We start from the raw sequence: 17,731 nt of genomic DNA, 5'->3' as shown, positions 1-17,731 counted from the left end.
TCTATATCTAAATGTTGTGCAAAACTACTGCTAGTGCAATTAAATAAAAGAAACCCTCTGGTGAGCAGTAAGAAATTGTGATGAAAAATTACTGAGTTAGGGAGTTGTTGTTTGTCATTCTCACAGCAGTAGGAATCTTCGGCAATTGTTCTCAGTAACACTGAATGCTTTTATTAGTGAAGTGCAATTAGAATAAAGTTAGAATTTATGCAAGTTTTCTTTGCTAACATTTCTCTTATATTCCTTGGGTTTCTAAAAGAAGCTATTGAATGTTTTTGATTTCTAGCAAGTCTGCAAGGAAAGCCATTATGACGCAGAAGAATTGTGTTTCTTTTGTGTCTTTCCTCTTGTATCTCTGTGATATCCCCTGGGTCTGTTGTGCATTTTTAAAACCTGAAACACTCTGGGGGGAAAAAACAAGTGTTGGGAGGGCAGACATGTCTCTCTGCACATGGTACAAGATGGGTCATCTCCACAAATCATGCAACCCCAGGTTTCACATCTTCTTCTATTTATAGTTGAAAATTTTTAATATACACCTATCTAATAAGCCACACCAACCTAGTACGTATTCACAAGATGATAGTAGTACAAGGCTACGCAAACATAATTGAGTCTTCTGCACTTCTGTGGGAGCCTTCAGTGGTTGCCTGGGGAGGTGTCTCCCTGCTCACTTTGTCCATGTTTGGGCCCAGGTTTTCTGAGGACAGCTAGTTTTCATCTAGCTCTACTGACTGACTGCTGTTTTGGATTTGTGCTCCTATTTCAAGGACGTTGCTCTTATTATAGAAGTTGTGTGGTCAGAAAGGATATTTATCATCGATAAGCAGTCCATTTGGAAGGTAGAAGCGGAACTATAAACACATGAGCAACCACATTAATTAGGCAGAAGTGACAGGTATTTAGTTATGAGATATCAGGTTCACCTCAATCTTTTTTTTTCCTCTCATAATTAGATTTTTTTTCTTATTTCTTAGAGATAAAAATGATAAAACAGAATTTGACTTTGACAAAGATAAATATGACATCAGGATTCCAGAAGACTTAGATGAAACAGGGAAAAGAGGATATAAAAAACAAGAGAGACTGGACCAGATAGTTCCAGAAAGTGACTACTCGCTAAGAGTATGTATACTTTTTTCTTTTTTTTTCATTTATTTACTTGTTCTGTGGAAGCAAGGTGATATATGCTTTTGTTTTAATGCAATATGCCATACTGTAGAGGTGTTGATTGAAAAAAAGACAAAGTCAGAATTTAAACGTTAGGGCAATGAGCCAACAGTATTTGGAAAACATAGAATGTGTTTGTGGACTTCTATAAACATCTGCTTTTTTGTTTTTGTGTTGTTTTTCTTTCAGAAGAAAATTCCTGTTTTTTTACATAGTCCTGCAGATACAGTGTAGCTAGTTTTCAGCTGGCAGTGTCCTCTTTAGGTTCCAAAAGAGATCAAGGAACTATAAAGCAGCTGTTTCAAGACCTACATATAGTAAAGCCCTAGCCCTGAGTGCAGGCCTATTGCAGCCGTTACACTACTGAGCCATAGTCTCTGAATATGTTTCTTATAAGAAAGTGCACCTGGAATTACTGGGTGTTCTGAGTGCTTCTGAATAGTGTTGTAAGTATTGTTCCAGCTCAAATACAACATTCAATTAGTCTAAGGCTCACTGAAGTCATAAATCTGTAAGTCATTTGGAATAAAGTTAACAGCTGCTTTTTATTTTTTTTTTTAAGTCTGTGATATAATTTTTGAGTTCTAAATAGGGAATAAGAATATAGGCTTGTATATCTGAACATGTTTAAAAGCTCTTATAATAGTGAAACTGTATCTTCAGACACCTGCCTTGTTTACAAAAGTTCTCTTTCAGTTGCTTTTAATGTGATTTGTATTATGTATGTGCATCTGAGTTTCCTGTATTTTGTGGAGTCAGGTTGGAGGAGCTAAAAAATTTCTTCGTAACATCTCAATTAAAATCTGGATTTGTCTTTCCAAGCGTGATAAATGTTTTACAGTACCCATTTCTTGAGGTTATTTAGGTGTGTGGGTTTTTTTTTTTTAGGTGGTGGCAGCGAGGATCTCATTGCTGTTGTTTTGAATAATGGGAATTATTGTATATTTTGTAGGCTTACTGCAGTATTTTGTATCTGAAGCCAAGAATGCAGATCATTCTGCGAGGACAAAAAGTGAAAACACAGCTGGTTTCCAAGAGCCTTGCTTTCATTGAACGTGATATATATAGGCCAAAATTCTTGAATGTATCCTTTGTTAATGTGATGATTGCATGCTAAATTTAATGATGAGTTTTTGTACGTAAGCTGTGTAGATTCTGCTGGGAATGTTGCAGCTGTCTTTATGGCTGTTCTTTAATTATTTTGTAAATCTTTTCTATCTCAATACTATCTCAACTAAAAAAAAAAAAAACAAAAACTATCTCAATACTTAAATGATGGAGAGGGGAAAAAAATAAAAATGAAAATACCAGGACCCAGTTTAGAATGAGCCCTCGAAGTATACATGTATTTTATCACATGACATTAACCAGACTTTTCCTTAATATCCAATAAAAGGCTAAAACAGTAAGAATTACGTTTGGATTTAACTGTAGAAACAAAGATCACTATGGAATAATGATGTATCATAAAAACAGACTCATCAAAGCTTATGAAAGAGTTGGCTGTCAGTTAAAGGTAGGAATTTAAGCTGAAAACCAATGTTGTTAGAAATCATTTTCACTCAAATGCTTTTTGAAAAAGAAGAATACGGGTGAAAACTGGTGTGCTTTTGTAAATACGCCTTTTTCAATTTGGCATAGCAGTTTATAATTGCATTGTGTTGCACACAGTTCTTTAATTTTTGAAACTAAGCTTAATGTGTGAGACATAGAATTTGGTGTGCCTTTCAGAACAGAAAGACAGATGGATTGTAGGGCTGGTGGATTTGTGTCAAGAGTTCTATTGGAGGCTATTCATAAAGCAGGAGGTTATTTTGACCTGGTGGATGTATAAATTATAATTACTTCTGTCAAGATGTTAGAGTTTTAGTGTAGGATTTGTTTTGTTTTCCCTGATGGATCATAATTTTTTACAGGCAAACAACATGGGTGTTGGCGTAGTTGGGATTATCGAGTGCAACTTCCTAAAACCGACTCACAACAAACAAGATTTTGACTACACAAATGAATACAGGTAAATGTGTATTCTTACAGACTTCTTGTCTCATAGTGTTGTTCTCTGGGAGATACTTGACCGTAAAAGGTTTTGTCCCTTTTAAGTAGTAAGGATACTTGTGTTCCATCATTAAACTGCATGACTGTTTTAAACAGTAGGGGTAGGATGTGAGCGTATATGCTGATCATAGCGTTTTCATTGCCATCAGTGAAATCAAGGGTACAGTGCTCACCATTATTAAGCAAATGCCCTAAAAGCAGTTGGTTGCAACTCTGCCCTTCACTTATTGTGGGATGAACCCAGAATAACTAGCTTAGTTTTGGATATTTTGTAGCAGATGGCTAAAACTGTGAGATATGAATCCCACATGATTGATGATTCAGAGATTCATCACAATTTCCTAGGGGTTGTTTGTTTTTGTCTTTGTTTTTGGATGTTTTTCATTTATTGTTTGTAGTTTCTTTCTTAAAAGTAGACTTTAATGTCCTTAAGTCTACCTGACAGAGCACTTAGAAAATACAGGACACCCTGAAGGCAGCTGTGAATTGGAATGAAGCTGCAATGAAGCTACATCCCATCAATCAATATCCAGTGTGTTACTTGTTATAGCTGCACTGTAAACCTCACTGAGAATCTAATCTGATTTGGGAAAAAAAAAAAAAAACAAAATTGTTCTTAAGCCATATGAATTGTCTGGTCTGTTTACAATGTTCTTCTGTGAATTGACTGCACTGCCATTATGGAAGGAAAGGTTAGGGAGGATGAGTTACCTCAGCAGAAAAGATGTCTAGGGGAAATCTCCAAGATGCAAACATTGGGAATTACTCCACTGTGTTTTCTTTCCTTTCAAGATGATGAGGCTATTTTCTATCTTCGGTGCTGCTTGGTGCTAAGGAATGTTAGGAGCAGCTGCCTCCCCCAGCAGTTGTGTCCCGGATGCCCCCTGGCCCAGAGTTTCTGGGGCCCAGAGTCTCTGTTTTCCCTGCCACTTTTCCATTTGCAGGCTTAACTAGCAGTGAAGTTGAGCACGTGTCTCAGAGATGCAGACACACAGAACACTGATGTGGTTGGTGTGTTCCCTTCAGCAGCACCTGTGTGTGGGATGTGCATAAAGTATGGATGTAGACAGTCACGTACCCTTCTTTTTCCTCAACAGATAGAGATTGAAGGTCACTAGTGAAAGTACGCACTTTATATCTGTAAGCATATTGAGTACCATCACAGCCCCTCTGATCACTTGACACCCCTGGCCCAATTTTAGGGTCTTCTAATCCAATCCAAAGGTCCACTGTGTGCTGGCTGTTCCACCTTATTGCTCAGTACAAATCAAGGCAACATGCACACTTAAAGAAGCATAGAATCATTAAGGCTGGCAAAGACCTCAAAGATCCCCCAGTCCAACGACCAGCCCACCCCCACCATGCCCATGTCCTTCAGTGCCACATCCACACGGCTCCGAACACCTCCAGGGACGGTGACTGCACCACCTCCCTGGGCAGCCTGTGCTACTGTCTCATCACTCTTACTGAGAAGAAATTTATCTTAATACCCAACCTGAACCTCCCTCTAGCACAGCTCTTTAATTCCCTCTCATCCTATTGCTAGCTGCCTAGAAAAGTCTGACCCCCACCTCGCCACAGCCTCCTTTCAGGTGAGAGCAGTGAGGTCTCCTCTGAGCCTCTTCTCCAGACTGAACAATCCCAGCTCCCTCAGCTGCTCCTTATAAGACTTGTGCTTCAGACCCCTCACAGCTTGTTGCCCTTCTCTGGGTGCTCTCCTGGGCCTCACCTGGAGCAGGGGGCTCAAGATTTAACACAGCACTTGAGGTGTGGCCTCACCAGTACTGAGTACAGAGAGAGGAATGCCTCTTTAGTCTTGCTCTGAGGACTATTTCTTCTGAGTTTGCTATTTCTGATATAAAATACTGTCCCCACAAGGCACACTTGCAGGTGCTTCTGGACAAATGAGCACAGACAGACCTAGTCTGTCTCTAGTAGCTGGCACCTGTTTCCACTCATACGCACACGTCTTACCAGTAGCTGGCACTTAGTCTTTGCAATGCTTATACATGTGATAGAGTGAGATTATGGAGAGAGTTAAAATTCAATAAGCAGATAAGGTAGGCTGCAGGGATCAAGCACAGTGATTGGTTGGTCAAGTATACTGCCCTGCCATGTTTTATATGCAACTTGCACTTTTTTATACTCTTTTCTGTCTAACACTCCCCTGGCACTGTTTCTGTCTGATCCTTCTTGCCCTGCATGTTAGCATGGTTCCACTGACCTCTCTCCAACATCTTGGGCCTTCAGAATTGCATCTTTATCAGTTTCTTGATAACACCCAGTTTTGTTTCTGATCATTGTCTTTGTTAATACTAGTTAATCAGGTTTTATGACTCTGTGTTTGTCTCCTTCCTTTTCCTTATCCTCCCAACTGAAAAAATAAACATTCTCACACTCTGCGTATCCTTACCATTTAGCGTGACTGACCAGGACTGTTCTTGGCACTGTCTCCCTTATCATGTGTCAGTCAGGTTTGTCTCTGTACTTACCTATGGCCACTCTCCTTTGATTGGATGTGCTTAAAAGAGCACATCTCCTCCTCTATATCCTCAGACTTAGTTTCACTGTGGACTTAAAAATTTTGAGATGTAGACTCACAAACATAAGTGGTAGTAGACTTTGGCAGGAGACGTCATAACCTTTGTCAGGCTGTGTATTTTGCCCTTCAGTCAGTTATTGGTGTTCCCCTGAGAAGGACAGCTGAAAAATTCACAAAGCCTTTCCTTAATTGCCTGATTGTATGCAGCTCTGCATATACAAGTAACCCAGAAACAGTATCAGAGTACTGTAATAAACTAAACTGTTTATTGTAGTAGTTGAGGAGTTGTGGCAGGAAAACTCCAGTCATTCCTGCCATTGAAACCACAGCTTTCAGTGGAGGAGGAGCATGATTGGTAGCTGGCAATGTAACTGCTGCAGCCACTACAGTTCATTCTGCCTGTATTTTTAAATAGCTTGCTGTATTCTTCTTTGCAGTGGTGATGCCAGCTTCAAGCAGTTCCTGTGGCTGCAACTATTGAACTAGCAAAGCTGTTAATGAGAACACAAGTTAAAATAGACCAGGGAATCATTCTCGTGTTTGTTGTTTCAGTACAAATGTTCCTTGAACCATTTCTTCTGTGGTAGCACTAAAAGTTCCTTTGGCAATGGATGTGCCATAGCATAGGCACTGCTATTAATCAGGTTTTACACTGATTCTACACTGGGTTTCTGCAAGTTGGCACAGTGAGCACTGATTGTGGGTTTTTTTTGTTGTTGTTTGGCACTTGTAGTATGTATTGTGAAGGTTTTTTGATTGTTTCTTTGCTTTACAAAAGATTGCTTCTACAGATTTTTAAAATGTAGATTTCCATCCCGAAACGGAAACATAGCACTGGTGCTGTAATGTTGTGATCAGCATGAGCTGACTTGCCTCTCTCCCTTCACCAGAAGAGATGTGATTCAATCCATGTGTTGCTGTTCATTTCTGCCCCTTTGCTAATTCCTTCTTCAGGCACCAAAATTTGTGACTTGAATTCAGAGGTGTTCCAGATGGAAACTTTCCGGGATGGACTAGGTTCCTTATTCTTCTTCCACATCACTCTTTCCTGTGTGCCAGCTCTAATACCGTTGCAAAATGGTTGGGTTCCTGATCAGAAAACTAATCCAGCTAAAAATTAATATGGGGAAAAAAAACCACCCTGCTTCTTTCAGCACCATGTAGACTGTGTACTACACTGAAGTGAACGTGTATTTGCAGTGTCAGTTAAGTATTGCTTTATGCCAGCCTAGAATGATTGTGAGCCTGCAGTTAACAGATAAACATAGCCCAGTGCTGGACTGACAGAGGAGAGGCAGTTTTGTACTTTTTTTATGATTGAAATTAAGTTAATGGACTGGTTTCAGGTTTTGCGTTGTACTTCGCTGTGCTTCTGAATCAAGCATTTTATTTCAGTTTAAAAACTGTCTGCATCCCAAGCCAAATTTCTTGTAATTTCATATCCTACAATCATTTGTTCCCACAATTGCAAACTTCTGGGGTTTACAAAAAGTGAGAAGCTTACTATTGTGAAAATGTAAGTATTAGGGTGTTTCATATACTTACTATTTCACTGTTCTTTATAAACACTCTTTCTGTGCTAAGACTTTACTATTTCAGGTATTGTCTGAAATTTTGTTTTCAGGCTTACAATAGCAGCGCTAGGAGAAAAGCTTAACGACTACTGGAATGAAATGAAAGCAAAGAAAAATGAGGAGTATCCATTAGCTTTACCAGTTGAGGAGATACAGTGAGTATCACTTTCAAATAGAAGAACATTGCATACTGTTATTACAGCTTTATTCTTGATCGCGCAAATAAATTGTTCATGTGAAAGTTCTGATATGTTTTTTCCATTACAGAAAGCAGCCTGATCAGACATGGGTGCAGTGTGATGCGTGTCTGAAATGGCGGAAGCTACCAGATGGAATAGAACATTTGCCAGAGAAGTGGTACTGCTCACTGAACCCTGACCCACAGTTCCGGTAAAATTATATTGAGCCCAATATCTAAGCACTGCTTTTACTTTTTAGCTTATTGCTTAATGTAAGCACATATGTTAAGCTCTTTATTTTTCCTTAACTCAGGGATTGTCATGTGCCAGAAGAACCAGAAGATGATGACTTAATACATCCCACGTATGAGAAAACTTATAAGAAAAAGTGAGTACTGGAGACTTTCAAGCTCCTAGAAAAGGAGCATAAAAGCTAAACACACTTTTCTCTCACCTGTGGTATAACTGCAGCCCTTCTAAGAATTCATCCTTTCAGAAAATAGTACCCTAAGGTCAAAACCTAATCACAGCAGTGAATAGATAAATAGTGTTTTTCTTTTCGCTGTTATTGGCATGTTGACATGATATTGAAGGTAAAGAGGCCTCTATCATTTAGTAACAAGGAGAATAAAGCAAAAAGTTGGTGTTCAGGTACAGTATATTAAACAAGTCATTATGGTTGTTAAGAGCCCTTGCCTGGGTGACTACTATTTTCAAGCAGCTGAAAAACTCAGTAATATTTGTTTAAAGAATTTGAGGGTTCTTAGCTAAGATGCGTGGGGGAAAAAAATGACTTGAGCAATCTTAATGAATTGTTGGTTTACATTCTGAAAAGGGCCTTCACTGTTTTTCAAACATTTTTTTTTTATTTTAATCTGAGAGGGATGTTTGAAGTTTAAATTCAGCTTAGATTTAGCTCAACTAGTAGCTTCTAAGGTCATGCAGAAAATTTTCATTCAGTGAAGTAGAATGTTGAAATTCACTGTGTATAGCTCAAAATAAGGTGTTTAGTTTCAGATTTAAGTGAGGTTGCTTTGGTTTCACCATTAATTAACATTTTGAATCTAAGCTCTTTTTTTTTTTTTCTTCCCCCTTGCTCCTGTGCAGAGACAGGGAAAAATTGAAGAAGCGCCTAGAGTACCAGGTAACTCTCCTTGAGCTTGATGGCAAACCAACTTTGGTAGCCATTATTCTTTCTGGCACCACTTCTATGCAGTTTGATCCAGTGGGCTAGGCTTTGAGTTAGTTTGCTTTAAATAGTGGCCAGCTGATTAGGTCAGCAACCTTTTTGATAGCTGTATAGGCTGTGCTTACTCTTGGTAAACCAGAAATCCCCTGTCTCTTCTGTCCAATGATAGAAGTCAGTGGTGCATTTTATATGTTGTACTGAAGAAAGAGTTTGAAGGGGATGAAGCTGCTTCACAAAACAGTACTAGAAAATAACGTCAGTTGCTGCTACTTGTTTTTATAGCACAGTATCTAATTGTTGGAAGTGGATTTTCTTGTAGAGGGATATGTGATAAGGATATAAAAGTAAAGATGACCTTAAAAAAGGGAGTGGGGGAGGGGTAGAATTTGTAATAGCTGTGTTTTTGAGAGTTTGTTTTGCTAGGAGACGCTCAAATTCAAATGGAGATGCAAATAAAAAATGGCTTAGTGACAGGAGTATACAGATTGGAACTCAGAAGAAGTGAGACGTAGCTTTCAAAGTAACTGTGAACTTCAGACCAATCAATTTTTGGATAAAAGATTTTCCACATGCTGTTCTAACCTATCTACTTGATTGCATTCATTTTCCTGCAATTAGCTTAATCCAAGTAAAAAAGTTATTTCTAAAAGCCCAAAATGAACAAAATACTTAAATATTTTATGAATGGAACTTATTATTAGCAGCTGTAAGAGAGATTTCTGTCCCATATTTTGTGTATGATGGTCAGACTTCAGACATGGGTACAGAACAGGCTGGAAAAAAGTACTCCCTAGGATTCTACACGGTACCTATAATAGGTATTTCTTGGGAAACGCTTTAAGATCAGACAATAAATCTCTGCATGGGAAGGAGTTTGCAGCTGTAGTCTTCTGAGAAATCCACCAGAAGTCTGTAATCCAGACTTAAAAAGCAAATTAAACAAAAGAAAACAAAAGAAAACAAAAAAAACAAACTAAGAACCAAGAAACCTTGCTACTCTCAACTGTGCTATGATTATTATTTTTTTTAATACACGACTTGAAACCAGCATGGGAAAGACATGAAGGAAACAGTTAACATCAGTAGAGTTTAGTTGTGTTTTCTCTTCTGTCTTGTTTGTTTTCTGTGAATGTGATCATTAAGCTGATAACTTTTTGTTTGTTTGTTTTTAACAAGGGTTATAGTCCGCTTTCCTTACTGCAAAATATTGAGTTGGGGCTCAAGGAGATTGCTCTGTGGAGAATCCTTGCAGAATACAGAAGAAATGTCTATCATAATTTCAAGTGTTTTCAGATAGTTAGTTGGACTACTTGAAACTTATTCTGAAGACTCTACTAACGTCTATTGCTTTTCGTTCTTAACGTTATCTTATAGATCAGTAACGAAATGCTTTTAAAAACACCCGTTTCCTCAAGTAAAGACTTTAGAACGTTCACACCTGTGAGTGGAAGGGAAGCTGTTCCAAGAGCACTTTTACCAGAAACATCAAATGCTTCTGTCAAAAGACCTCTGCTTGTTTCAAATAGATCAGTATCTTCACCTCATTCTGATTCTGATAACAGGTTAGTGAACCTGTACAAAATAGATTTATTTCTAAAATTAGTAATTTTTAAATAAAGGAATGTTGTCAGGTGTAATCCCATCTTTGGGTCACAGCTACCAAAGTTCATGTGTCACTTTTCGGTAATACAGGAAGAACTATGTTAAATGATGCCTAGAAACCTCATGAAGAACAAAAGAGAGAGCAACAAAAAGAAAATACTGTATGTCAAGGAAAATTGCTTAGTGACTTGCCTTAATGTAGGAAAATACTGTAATGTGTTAACCTCATTCGACAGGATGTTTTCCTTAACCTCTCTTACAGGTCTTCCCCACTTCAAAAATGTTGTGTCTGTCTCAAAATAGTATATGAAAGTAATAATCTAGTGTGTGGATTTCAGCCATTGTTTTTACAGAAAAGGTATTTACTGTGACTAATAATCTTAAGATGCTCTTCAGGGAGACATCCCTTTCTAGTTATTGAGTAGCAGTTTTGAATTGCATGTTTAGACACATTTAAACATTGTTTGAAACAAATGACTTTGCTTTGAGCAATACAGTAATCAGATTAATGCGTTCTTCTTCAGTCTGAAACGGAAGATACTCATCAGTGTGACACCTTTAACTATAAAGACACCTCGTTTAAATAACAGGCCATTCAAAAGCCGTGATGATGATGATGATGTCATTATTTTAGAGGAGAGCAGCACTCCAAAGCCTTCAGCAGATTCTGATGTTCCAGTGGTAAAAACTGAATGTATAAATGTTGACAAGGAGGAGCAGAAAAAAAACAGTGACGTAAGAGAACCCTGCAGTGCAAGTACTTCAGAATCAAGAAGTGAACAGCTGACCTCTGCAACGCAGACGGAGGTCCCAAATTTGGTTGTTAAAAAGGAAGAGGTGGAAGATGACATCGATATTCCAGTTCCCAACGCGGAAACGGAAACTAACCGGCACAATGTAAATAATCTTCCTGAGACATCTGCAGATCTTGGAAACGAACTGAGAAATCAGCTGCAATTAGCAAACAAAGAGAAGGAGATGTACCAAAGCAAATGTGAAGCATTAACTAAGCAAGTAGAAACACTGGAACAGAGGATACTAGAAATGAACAATAAGTATGTGAAAAAAGAAATGTGCCATCAGTCAACTGAGACAGTTTCTTCATTTGCAGAAGAAAACGTTCATGAAAGAAGTTTGGCGGAAAAAACCCTTCTCTATGAACAGGCCTTAGAAGAAATAGCAAAACTAAAAGAGCAATGCAGTACTCTGCAGAACTTAAAAACTGAATGCAGCAGGTGTGCTGACGGTGAAAGTAAGAGTGAGGTAGACGAAATTGCTGTGCAGCTGGATGATGTTTTCAGGCAACTGGACAAATGCACCATTGAGAGAGACGAATACAAAAGTCAGGTATGTTAGTTAAAACAGAGGCGTATTTCAAACAAAGAATTTAACTTTCCATTTTCTTAGATGAATTCCAGTTCACAATGTATTGTATGGTTAAATTCAGTCCATTCATTAATCAAACCACTTAGGAGGGTGGGGAATACATATAATCTAGCCTAGAAACTTTTGTTTTATTGGATTCCATTGACAGCAGTAAGCAAAATTCAGAGAGTCTGACTGCAGGCTGAGAGTGCAGTGTGTTCAACTGGCTACTTTGAAACAGTCTGTAGGTTGCAGTATCATAAAATGTCACCAGATACTAAAATGTCACCAAAAAGCTGATTAAAAGCAGTCCACGACTGTTTATTTTAAACAAACACAACACATTGATGTATAAAATTATTTATTTATTTGCAGGTGGAACTACTGGAAGCGGAGAAAAATAAAATTGCCTGTCAATGCGAAGAACTTAAATCAGAAATTGCAGAGTTGAAAGCTTCAATCCCACAAGCAGTAGCGCGTGCAAATGATTCTACAGCCAGTAATGTAGAAGACACTGTTAATTTTTCTGATGGAGAAAGGTATCAATTTTCTTCTTCCTAGACTACTTCAAGTAAGATTTTGGTTGGCTGATTGTACCTAAAAAACCTTGACAAAAATCATGTCTGACAATCACATAATAAAAAGTGGTTCTTGGAATTATTTTTGCTGCCTCTTGTGACTTCTAAGTTGATAACACTTATACTTCACCTTTTCATCCACTGATTTTATTTTAGTTTTGACTTATTGCTGCTTAAACAAGTACTTGACCACTGCTCAATAGAATGTCATACTGACACTTTAAATGCTGAAAATGTTAGAAGAGTTTCTAGATTCTAGCTTGTAAAACAAGCAGAAGAAGAAAGGAGAGGCAGGAAAGAGGGAGGGGTGATCATTAGCTTATGCTGTGCAGATGATCTTTGCTTTTACATGCTATTTTTATTTCTTGACTCAGTAGTACCATACTGCAAAGAGTTTGTTTTCAGTTTTGGAACTGATTTGACCTTTCATGTAAGAACTTGCTGCAGACCAATCCTCTGGAACTGTGCCAGTGTCCAGGGTGTATCTTTGAACTAAACAGAAGTTTACGCCTCTAAGGAGGGATCTTGCTGCTCTCTGTTAATAAAAAATAGTAAACACATAAAAGAAGTACACGTACAAGATGGAAGCAAGCAAGCACAGCACACACAAGTCCATAGAATCAGATGAAATGTGTCAGAGAGAGCTGGCCAGATGATGAAGAGTTGGCTTTGTGATGATATCCAAAAGTTTGTGGCAGGTCCCTGATAACTGGTTTAAATAAAAAATAATAATTAAAAAAAAGTTGTCCTGCCCATATTTAGGGCAGGCAAAAATGAGGATCTGAATTACAGACTGGCCAGTACAAGCTCAGTTCCTGGGAAGACCCTGAAGCAAATCTGCCTGGAAGCTGCATGCAAGCTCATGATAGTCAAGGTGATTAGAAACGATCAGCGTAGATTTATTGAGGGCAAAGATTGCCTTTCCAACTTGGTAACCTTTCCATTGAGATGACCAGCTCTGTGGATAATGGGAGATTGGGCCTTCATTTTAGGAAAGCTTTCAAAATAGACTGCCATAATATCATAATCAAATTTTATGAGATATGATTTAGATTAGTGGAGTAGCTGGTGGGTTGTAAAACTGCTTAGCAGACTGCCAATCTGCTAAGCCTGGGTATCAATATGAAGGCCAATAATTGTTAATGCCTTCATTAATGGCCTACGTGACAGAGTGCAGTTAAGTTGGTGAACTCACAGTGGAGCTGATTTGGAGGGAATCACTGATACCCTGGATGGTAGCAGTAATATAGTGGGACCTTGAGAAGTAGGAAAAAATGACCGAGAGAAATGTTGTGGAAGCTCAGTAGAGGCAGCAGTGATGTTCTACACTTTTGCTAGGAATCATCTCTGCAGCTGGACAAGCGGAAGTCCTGGGCTGTGGTGGGGGTGGATTAGAAGATGAATGCAAATCAACAGTGCCTCTTGTGGCAGGAGTGCCCAGTGTTCTGCCAGCAGTTGTATGGCAGAGGTTCTTTCCCTGTGCTGGGCAAATGCAGAGTACTGTGTCTGCTTTGGGGTTCCCCACTATATGAAAGACGTTAGCATACATGAGCAAATCCACTGAAGGCTGCCCGGATGGTTAGGGGGTTGGGGCATCTTGTAAGATGCTGAGGGAAGGAGCCGCAACAAGAGAAGGCTGCCTTGAGATCTGATATCCTAATGCTTTCTGCAGCTGAATGAAGGTGTAAAAAAGGTGAAGCCTGACTCCTCACTAGCACAGTGGTGGCATGAGAGGCAATAGAAACAAGCTGCAAGAAGGGAAATTCTGATGAGACAGAGGAAAAAAATAATGTTCATAGTGAGGGCCCAGGAAAAAGGGTCCGGGGAAGGTGGTGGGATCTCCATCTGTGGAGATTTTGAAAACACAAGAAGGTTGTAAGCAACCTTATCTGAAATAACCATTTTTTGAATGTGTTAGGGGTTGGGGGGAAGGGAATGGATGACCTCTGGAGACCCCTTTCAAGCTAAATTTGTTTGGGTTTTGTTTGTTTTTGTTCTGGGATTCAGCCTCCCCTGCATCTGCTAGCAATTTACTTTCTGTTTACTGCATCTGACTACTTCTACATAGAAGAATTAGAAATTGCATGCATTACTTGTGGTGTACTTACAGGTCCTTTGGGATGTAATGACTCTATGAAGAATGGCTACTGGAGATAATAAAGAAAATAATGGTAAAGGAAATGCTCAAGAGAAGGGATGAATGACTTAGAAGCAGTTTGACCAGGAAGAGGATAGGGCAGTGGAATCGTGAAAGAAAGCAAAAAGAGGAGAAATAGTATTTTCACATTATTAAAATTGCTACTTTGTCTTTATGTTTTCAAACCTTTGGACAAACTACTTTTTCATACCTTCTCTTTTTTTCTTTCCTCTTTGTTTTCTCTTCCTTTGCTCCCATATATGGTGGTAGTTGGCAATTCTAGATGTACTAAATATTTTTAAATACTGGTTTGAGAAATAATAAAATATTGTAGGATAAAGGGTTATGCCAATGTTTATTTGCTAACTTCAGTAGGAGTATTCAAAAATACCTTTAATCCATTCTGGGAAAGGCAGAAATCTTAGTATTTGTTTGAAATGAAGGAAATACACACCTTCAAAGTTAAAACTCAAGACAGTAAGCTTTGAAAAAATGATAGATCTTGAAATTATCTTGTTGCAGTTTCAATTGCATAAGCTCTCTGTTGGTTTATGGAAGTCGCATACCGACCCTTTCTATTATTGAATGTTATTTGAAACTTTGTTAATTAACATTCTGTGTATTTGGATGTGAAGCTTCATCCACATCTAAACATCTCCAATTATTTCTTCACAGCCTGAAACTGCGCTCCCTTCGAGTGAATGTTGGACAGCTTTTGGCTACAATCATGCCTGATCTAGACTTGCAACAAGTCAATTACGACATTGACGTAGTGGACGAAATTTTAGGACAAGTTGTAGAACAAATGCATGAAATCAGCAGCACTTAAGATACTAAAATTTTCACAGAGCCCTACTTGATCTTCCAGTATAACCTTTATATAAGTTCTGAAGTGTAAATACTTCTTCGCTTTATATATTTCACAGTTTGATCAATAAATGTATATACTCTGTACGTTCAGGTGTTACCACAGATGCAGTGGGTAGTATCTTAACGTCCTCTTAAATGAACACTGTCAATATCGACCAACCTCGATGTACTTAAAGATTTTGCTTTTAAAATGTATTTGTAATTAAATTTGCAAATATTTTTATGATTAAGAATGTTAATACTTTTCTACAAAAGTTTTGGTTGATTTTTGGTCTTATATATGCATTGATACTTGCAATTTTTTTCCTCATCCAAAATCCTAGCAGTGGAATATATTAAAAATGCAAAAAAGGAACCTTGTTGATTTTCTTCCCAGAACAAACCTCAGTAACTTTATTGTAAACTACAGTATTTTCATTGCTATCAACAATGTTGTGTGTTGCATTAATAGTTTAGAAATTTAACTAATAGATGAAAATTTTGGCCATATTGGCAGTATTTATTGTCTTACTACCAAAAGAAGAAAAATTCCTTAGGGGTTTTATCCTGAATATGGATGATCTTTGACAGCCTTTTGGATTTTCTGGTGTTGCTAGAAGACATTTTCTGTACATAATCTTGCAGCATAAACAAATCCATGGGATATTTCAGCCTTACCAGTCTTGGAGACCACATGCCTGTTTGTGTCCTGCCCGTATTACTTGATTGTTACTTCCTCGTTCCAAGAACCAGATTGTATTGGAGTGCAGTCAGATTGATGATTGGTTCTACCCCATGGTTCCCAGTTGAACACGAACACAGCAGTACTAGTTTATAAGTCCAGTATGTTCCAGTACGTGAGTTCAAGTGGTCAGTTTTCACATGCAGCTCTTGCCTGCCTATTTTCCAAGTCAAAAGCAATTGGTGATCTGTTGGAGAGAACATACACAAAACTAGCATAGGATTCCTGGAGGACCTCTGCTGTAATACCACCTCTTGAGACTTTAAAGCCTTACTTTAGAGCTGCCCAATGCAGAAAATAATTGACATAGAGGTCTGTAATGTATACAAATATTTGCATATTTTATCTCAGAAGAAAAAGTGTTGTAGCATTAAGCGAGCATTAAGCGAGCATTAAGCCTCTCAGTATGAGGCTTACCTTTCAATCACAATGGGCCATGCTGCACATAAATGTCAGGCTACTCAATCCTTGTTTAACTAGTCAAAGTAGAAATATTTTGAGAAACAAGAGGCATGTTTTCTTATCTGTGGTGTCAAATGACATAGTAAGCTAAAGCTGAAGATGTTCAAATGTGATTTGTTTATGCTATCTTAATGTTTAGGCATCTTTTATTACAGGTAAGATAGGTGACTCCTTCTCTTTTTTCCCTCTTATATAGTCACAGTAATTATTAAGCCACTAGTTTTATTATTACAGTGGTGACAGTATTCTTCTCTTCAGCCAACTGCATGCTTTTTCCATTGAGGTCATCAGGAATAAGGGGTGGGCAAAGAGCCCATCTACCTGTTATCTCTGGTGGCATTCATCATCCAAACAGCGATCAAAAAAACCAATTTTTGCTTTTAAAAAAATAAAATCACGAAACTGCATTCAGTGTTTGTTCCTAGGAATTGTCGATTTTGTAAAGCCAAGAATTTTGGCTTTTGCACTGTTAGCTGTCCATATTTAATTGGATTATGTTCCGTTTAGTTGTAGCTCAGTTTCTTCCAGTGGGCAGTACTTTGATTTCAGGATGCTTTCTGTTCCAGTATGCCAATAAGGATAATGCAATACTGCTTTGCTTCATGATGGCTAAATTGAATGTTTGATTTTTGGAGAGGTGGCTGTAATGTAAATTTTAAAAAGTTTTTCTTTTTTTTTTTTTTTTTTTTTTTTTGCTGTGTAGTTTTCCGTTCCTTCATCATTATTTATTATGTTTCATCAGATTCTGTAGTTGAGTTTATTGTAGATGACATAAAATATAGCGTAAGTCTATATTAAAAATGGAAAAATTACAGTGTACGTTTACACTTTGAAGAACAGTGGACTAATGGAAATGCTTTTTATTTGTCAAAATGTATTTTTTGTAAAAAATGAAAATGAAAAAATAAATCTGAATTTGCTGGATCAAAACTTGTCATCAGGTGCTATGTTTCCCTTATAAGCAAGTAAGTCTGTTACCGGCTTTCCTTATGTATGATGCATGTGGCCTTGTTTAGCTTGTAAAAGAGAAGGCTCTGGGGAGACCTCCTTGTGGCCTTCCAGTGCTTGAAGGGAGCAGGTAAGGACGGGGAACAACCGCTTATGAGGGTTGATAGTGATGGGACAAGGGGGAGTGGCTTTAAACTGAGACAGGGGACGTTTAGGTTAGATATTAGGAGGAAGTTTTTCACACAGAGGGTGGTGAGGCACTGGAACAGGTTGCCCAAGGAGGCTGTGGATGCCCCATTCCTGGAGGCATACAAGGCCACGCTAGATGTGGCTCTGGGC

General features: G+C 38.2%; 1 protein-coding gene across 6 annotated transcripts in view; it reads left to right on the top strand.

The window, feature by feature from the left end:
* The window catches only part of MORC3 (MORC family CW-type zinc finger 3), a 29,632-nt gene extending 12,272 nt beyond the window's left edge, over positions 1 to 17,360 (top strand). For 5 of the 6 annotated variants that reach the window (XM_042867184.1, XM_042867189.1, XM_042867186.1 and 2 more), the window contains 12 exons: positions 978 to 1,125; positions 2,123 to 2,254; positions 2,567 to 2,686; positions 3,087 to 3,184; positions 7,392 to 7,496; positions 7,609 to 7,731; positions 7,834 to 7,908; positions 8,628 to 8,664; positions 10,084 to 10,271; positions 10,836 to 11,658; positions 12,052 to 12,215; positions 15,067 to 17,360. In XM_042867184.1, the coding sequence (XP_042723118.1) occupies positions 978 to 1,125; positions 2,123 to 2,254; positions 2,567 to 2,686; positions 3,087 to 3,184; positions 7,392 to 7,496; positions 7,609 to 7,731; positions 7,834 to 7,908; positions 8,628 to 8,664; positions 10,084 to 10,271; positions 10,836 to 11,658; positions 12,052 to 12,215; positions 15,067 to 15,220 (2,167 nt within the window). In that variant the 3' untranslated portion in view covers positions 15,221 to 17,360. Of the gene's footprint in view, positions 1 to 977; positions 1,126 to 2,122; positions 2,255 to 2,566; positions 2,687 to 3,086; positions 3,185 to 7,391; positions 7,497 to 7,608; positions 7,732 to 7,833; positions 7,909 to 8,627; positions 8,665 to 10,083; positions 10,272 to 10,835; positions 11,659 to 12,051; positions 12,216 to 14,364; positions 14,426 to 15,066 lie in introns of all 6 variants that reach the window. The other variant, XM_042867187.1, reaches the window with a different exon arrangement.
* The last annotated feature ends 371 nt before the right edge of the window (positions 17,361 to 17,731 follow it).

This window comes from Lagopus leucura, unplaced genomic scaffold, assembly GCF_019238085.1.
Source record: "Lagopus leucura isolate 7727_CA_CO unplaced genomic scaffold, USGS_WTPT01 Super-Scaffold_100001, whole genome shotgun sequence".
Taxonomy (NCBI): Eukaryota; Metazoa; Chordata; class Aves; order Galliformes; family Phasianidae; genus Lagopus; species Lagopus leucura.
This window is presented reverse-complemented; position numbering and strand designations above follow the sequence as displayed.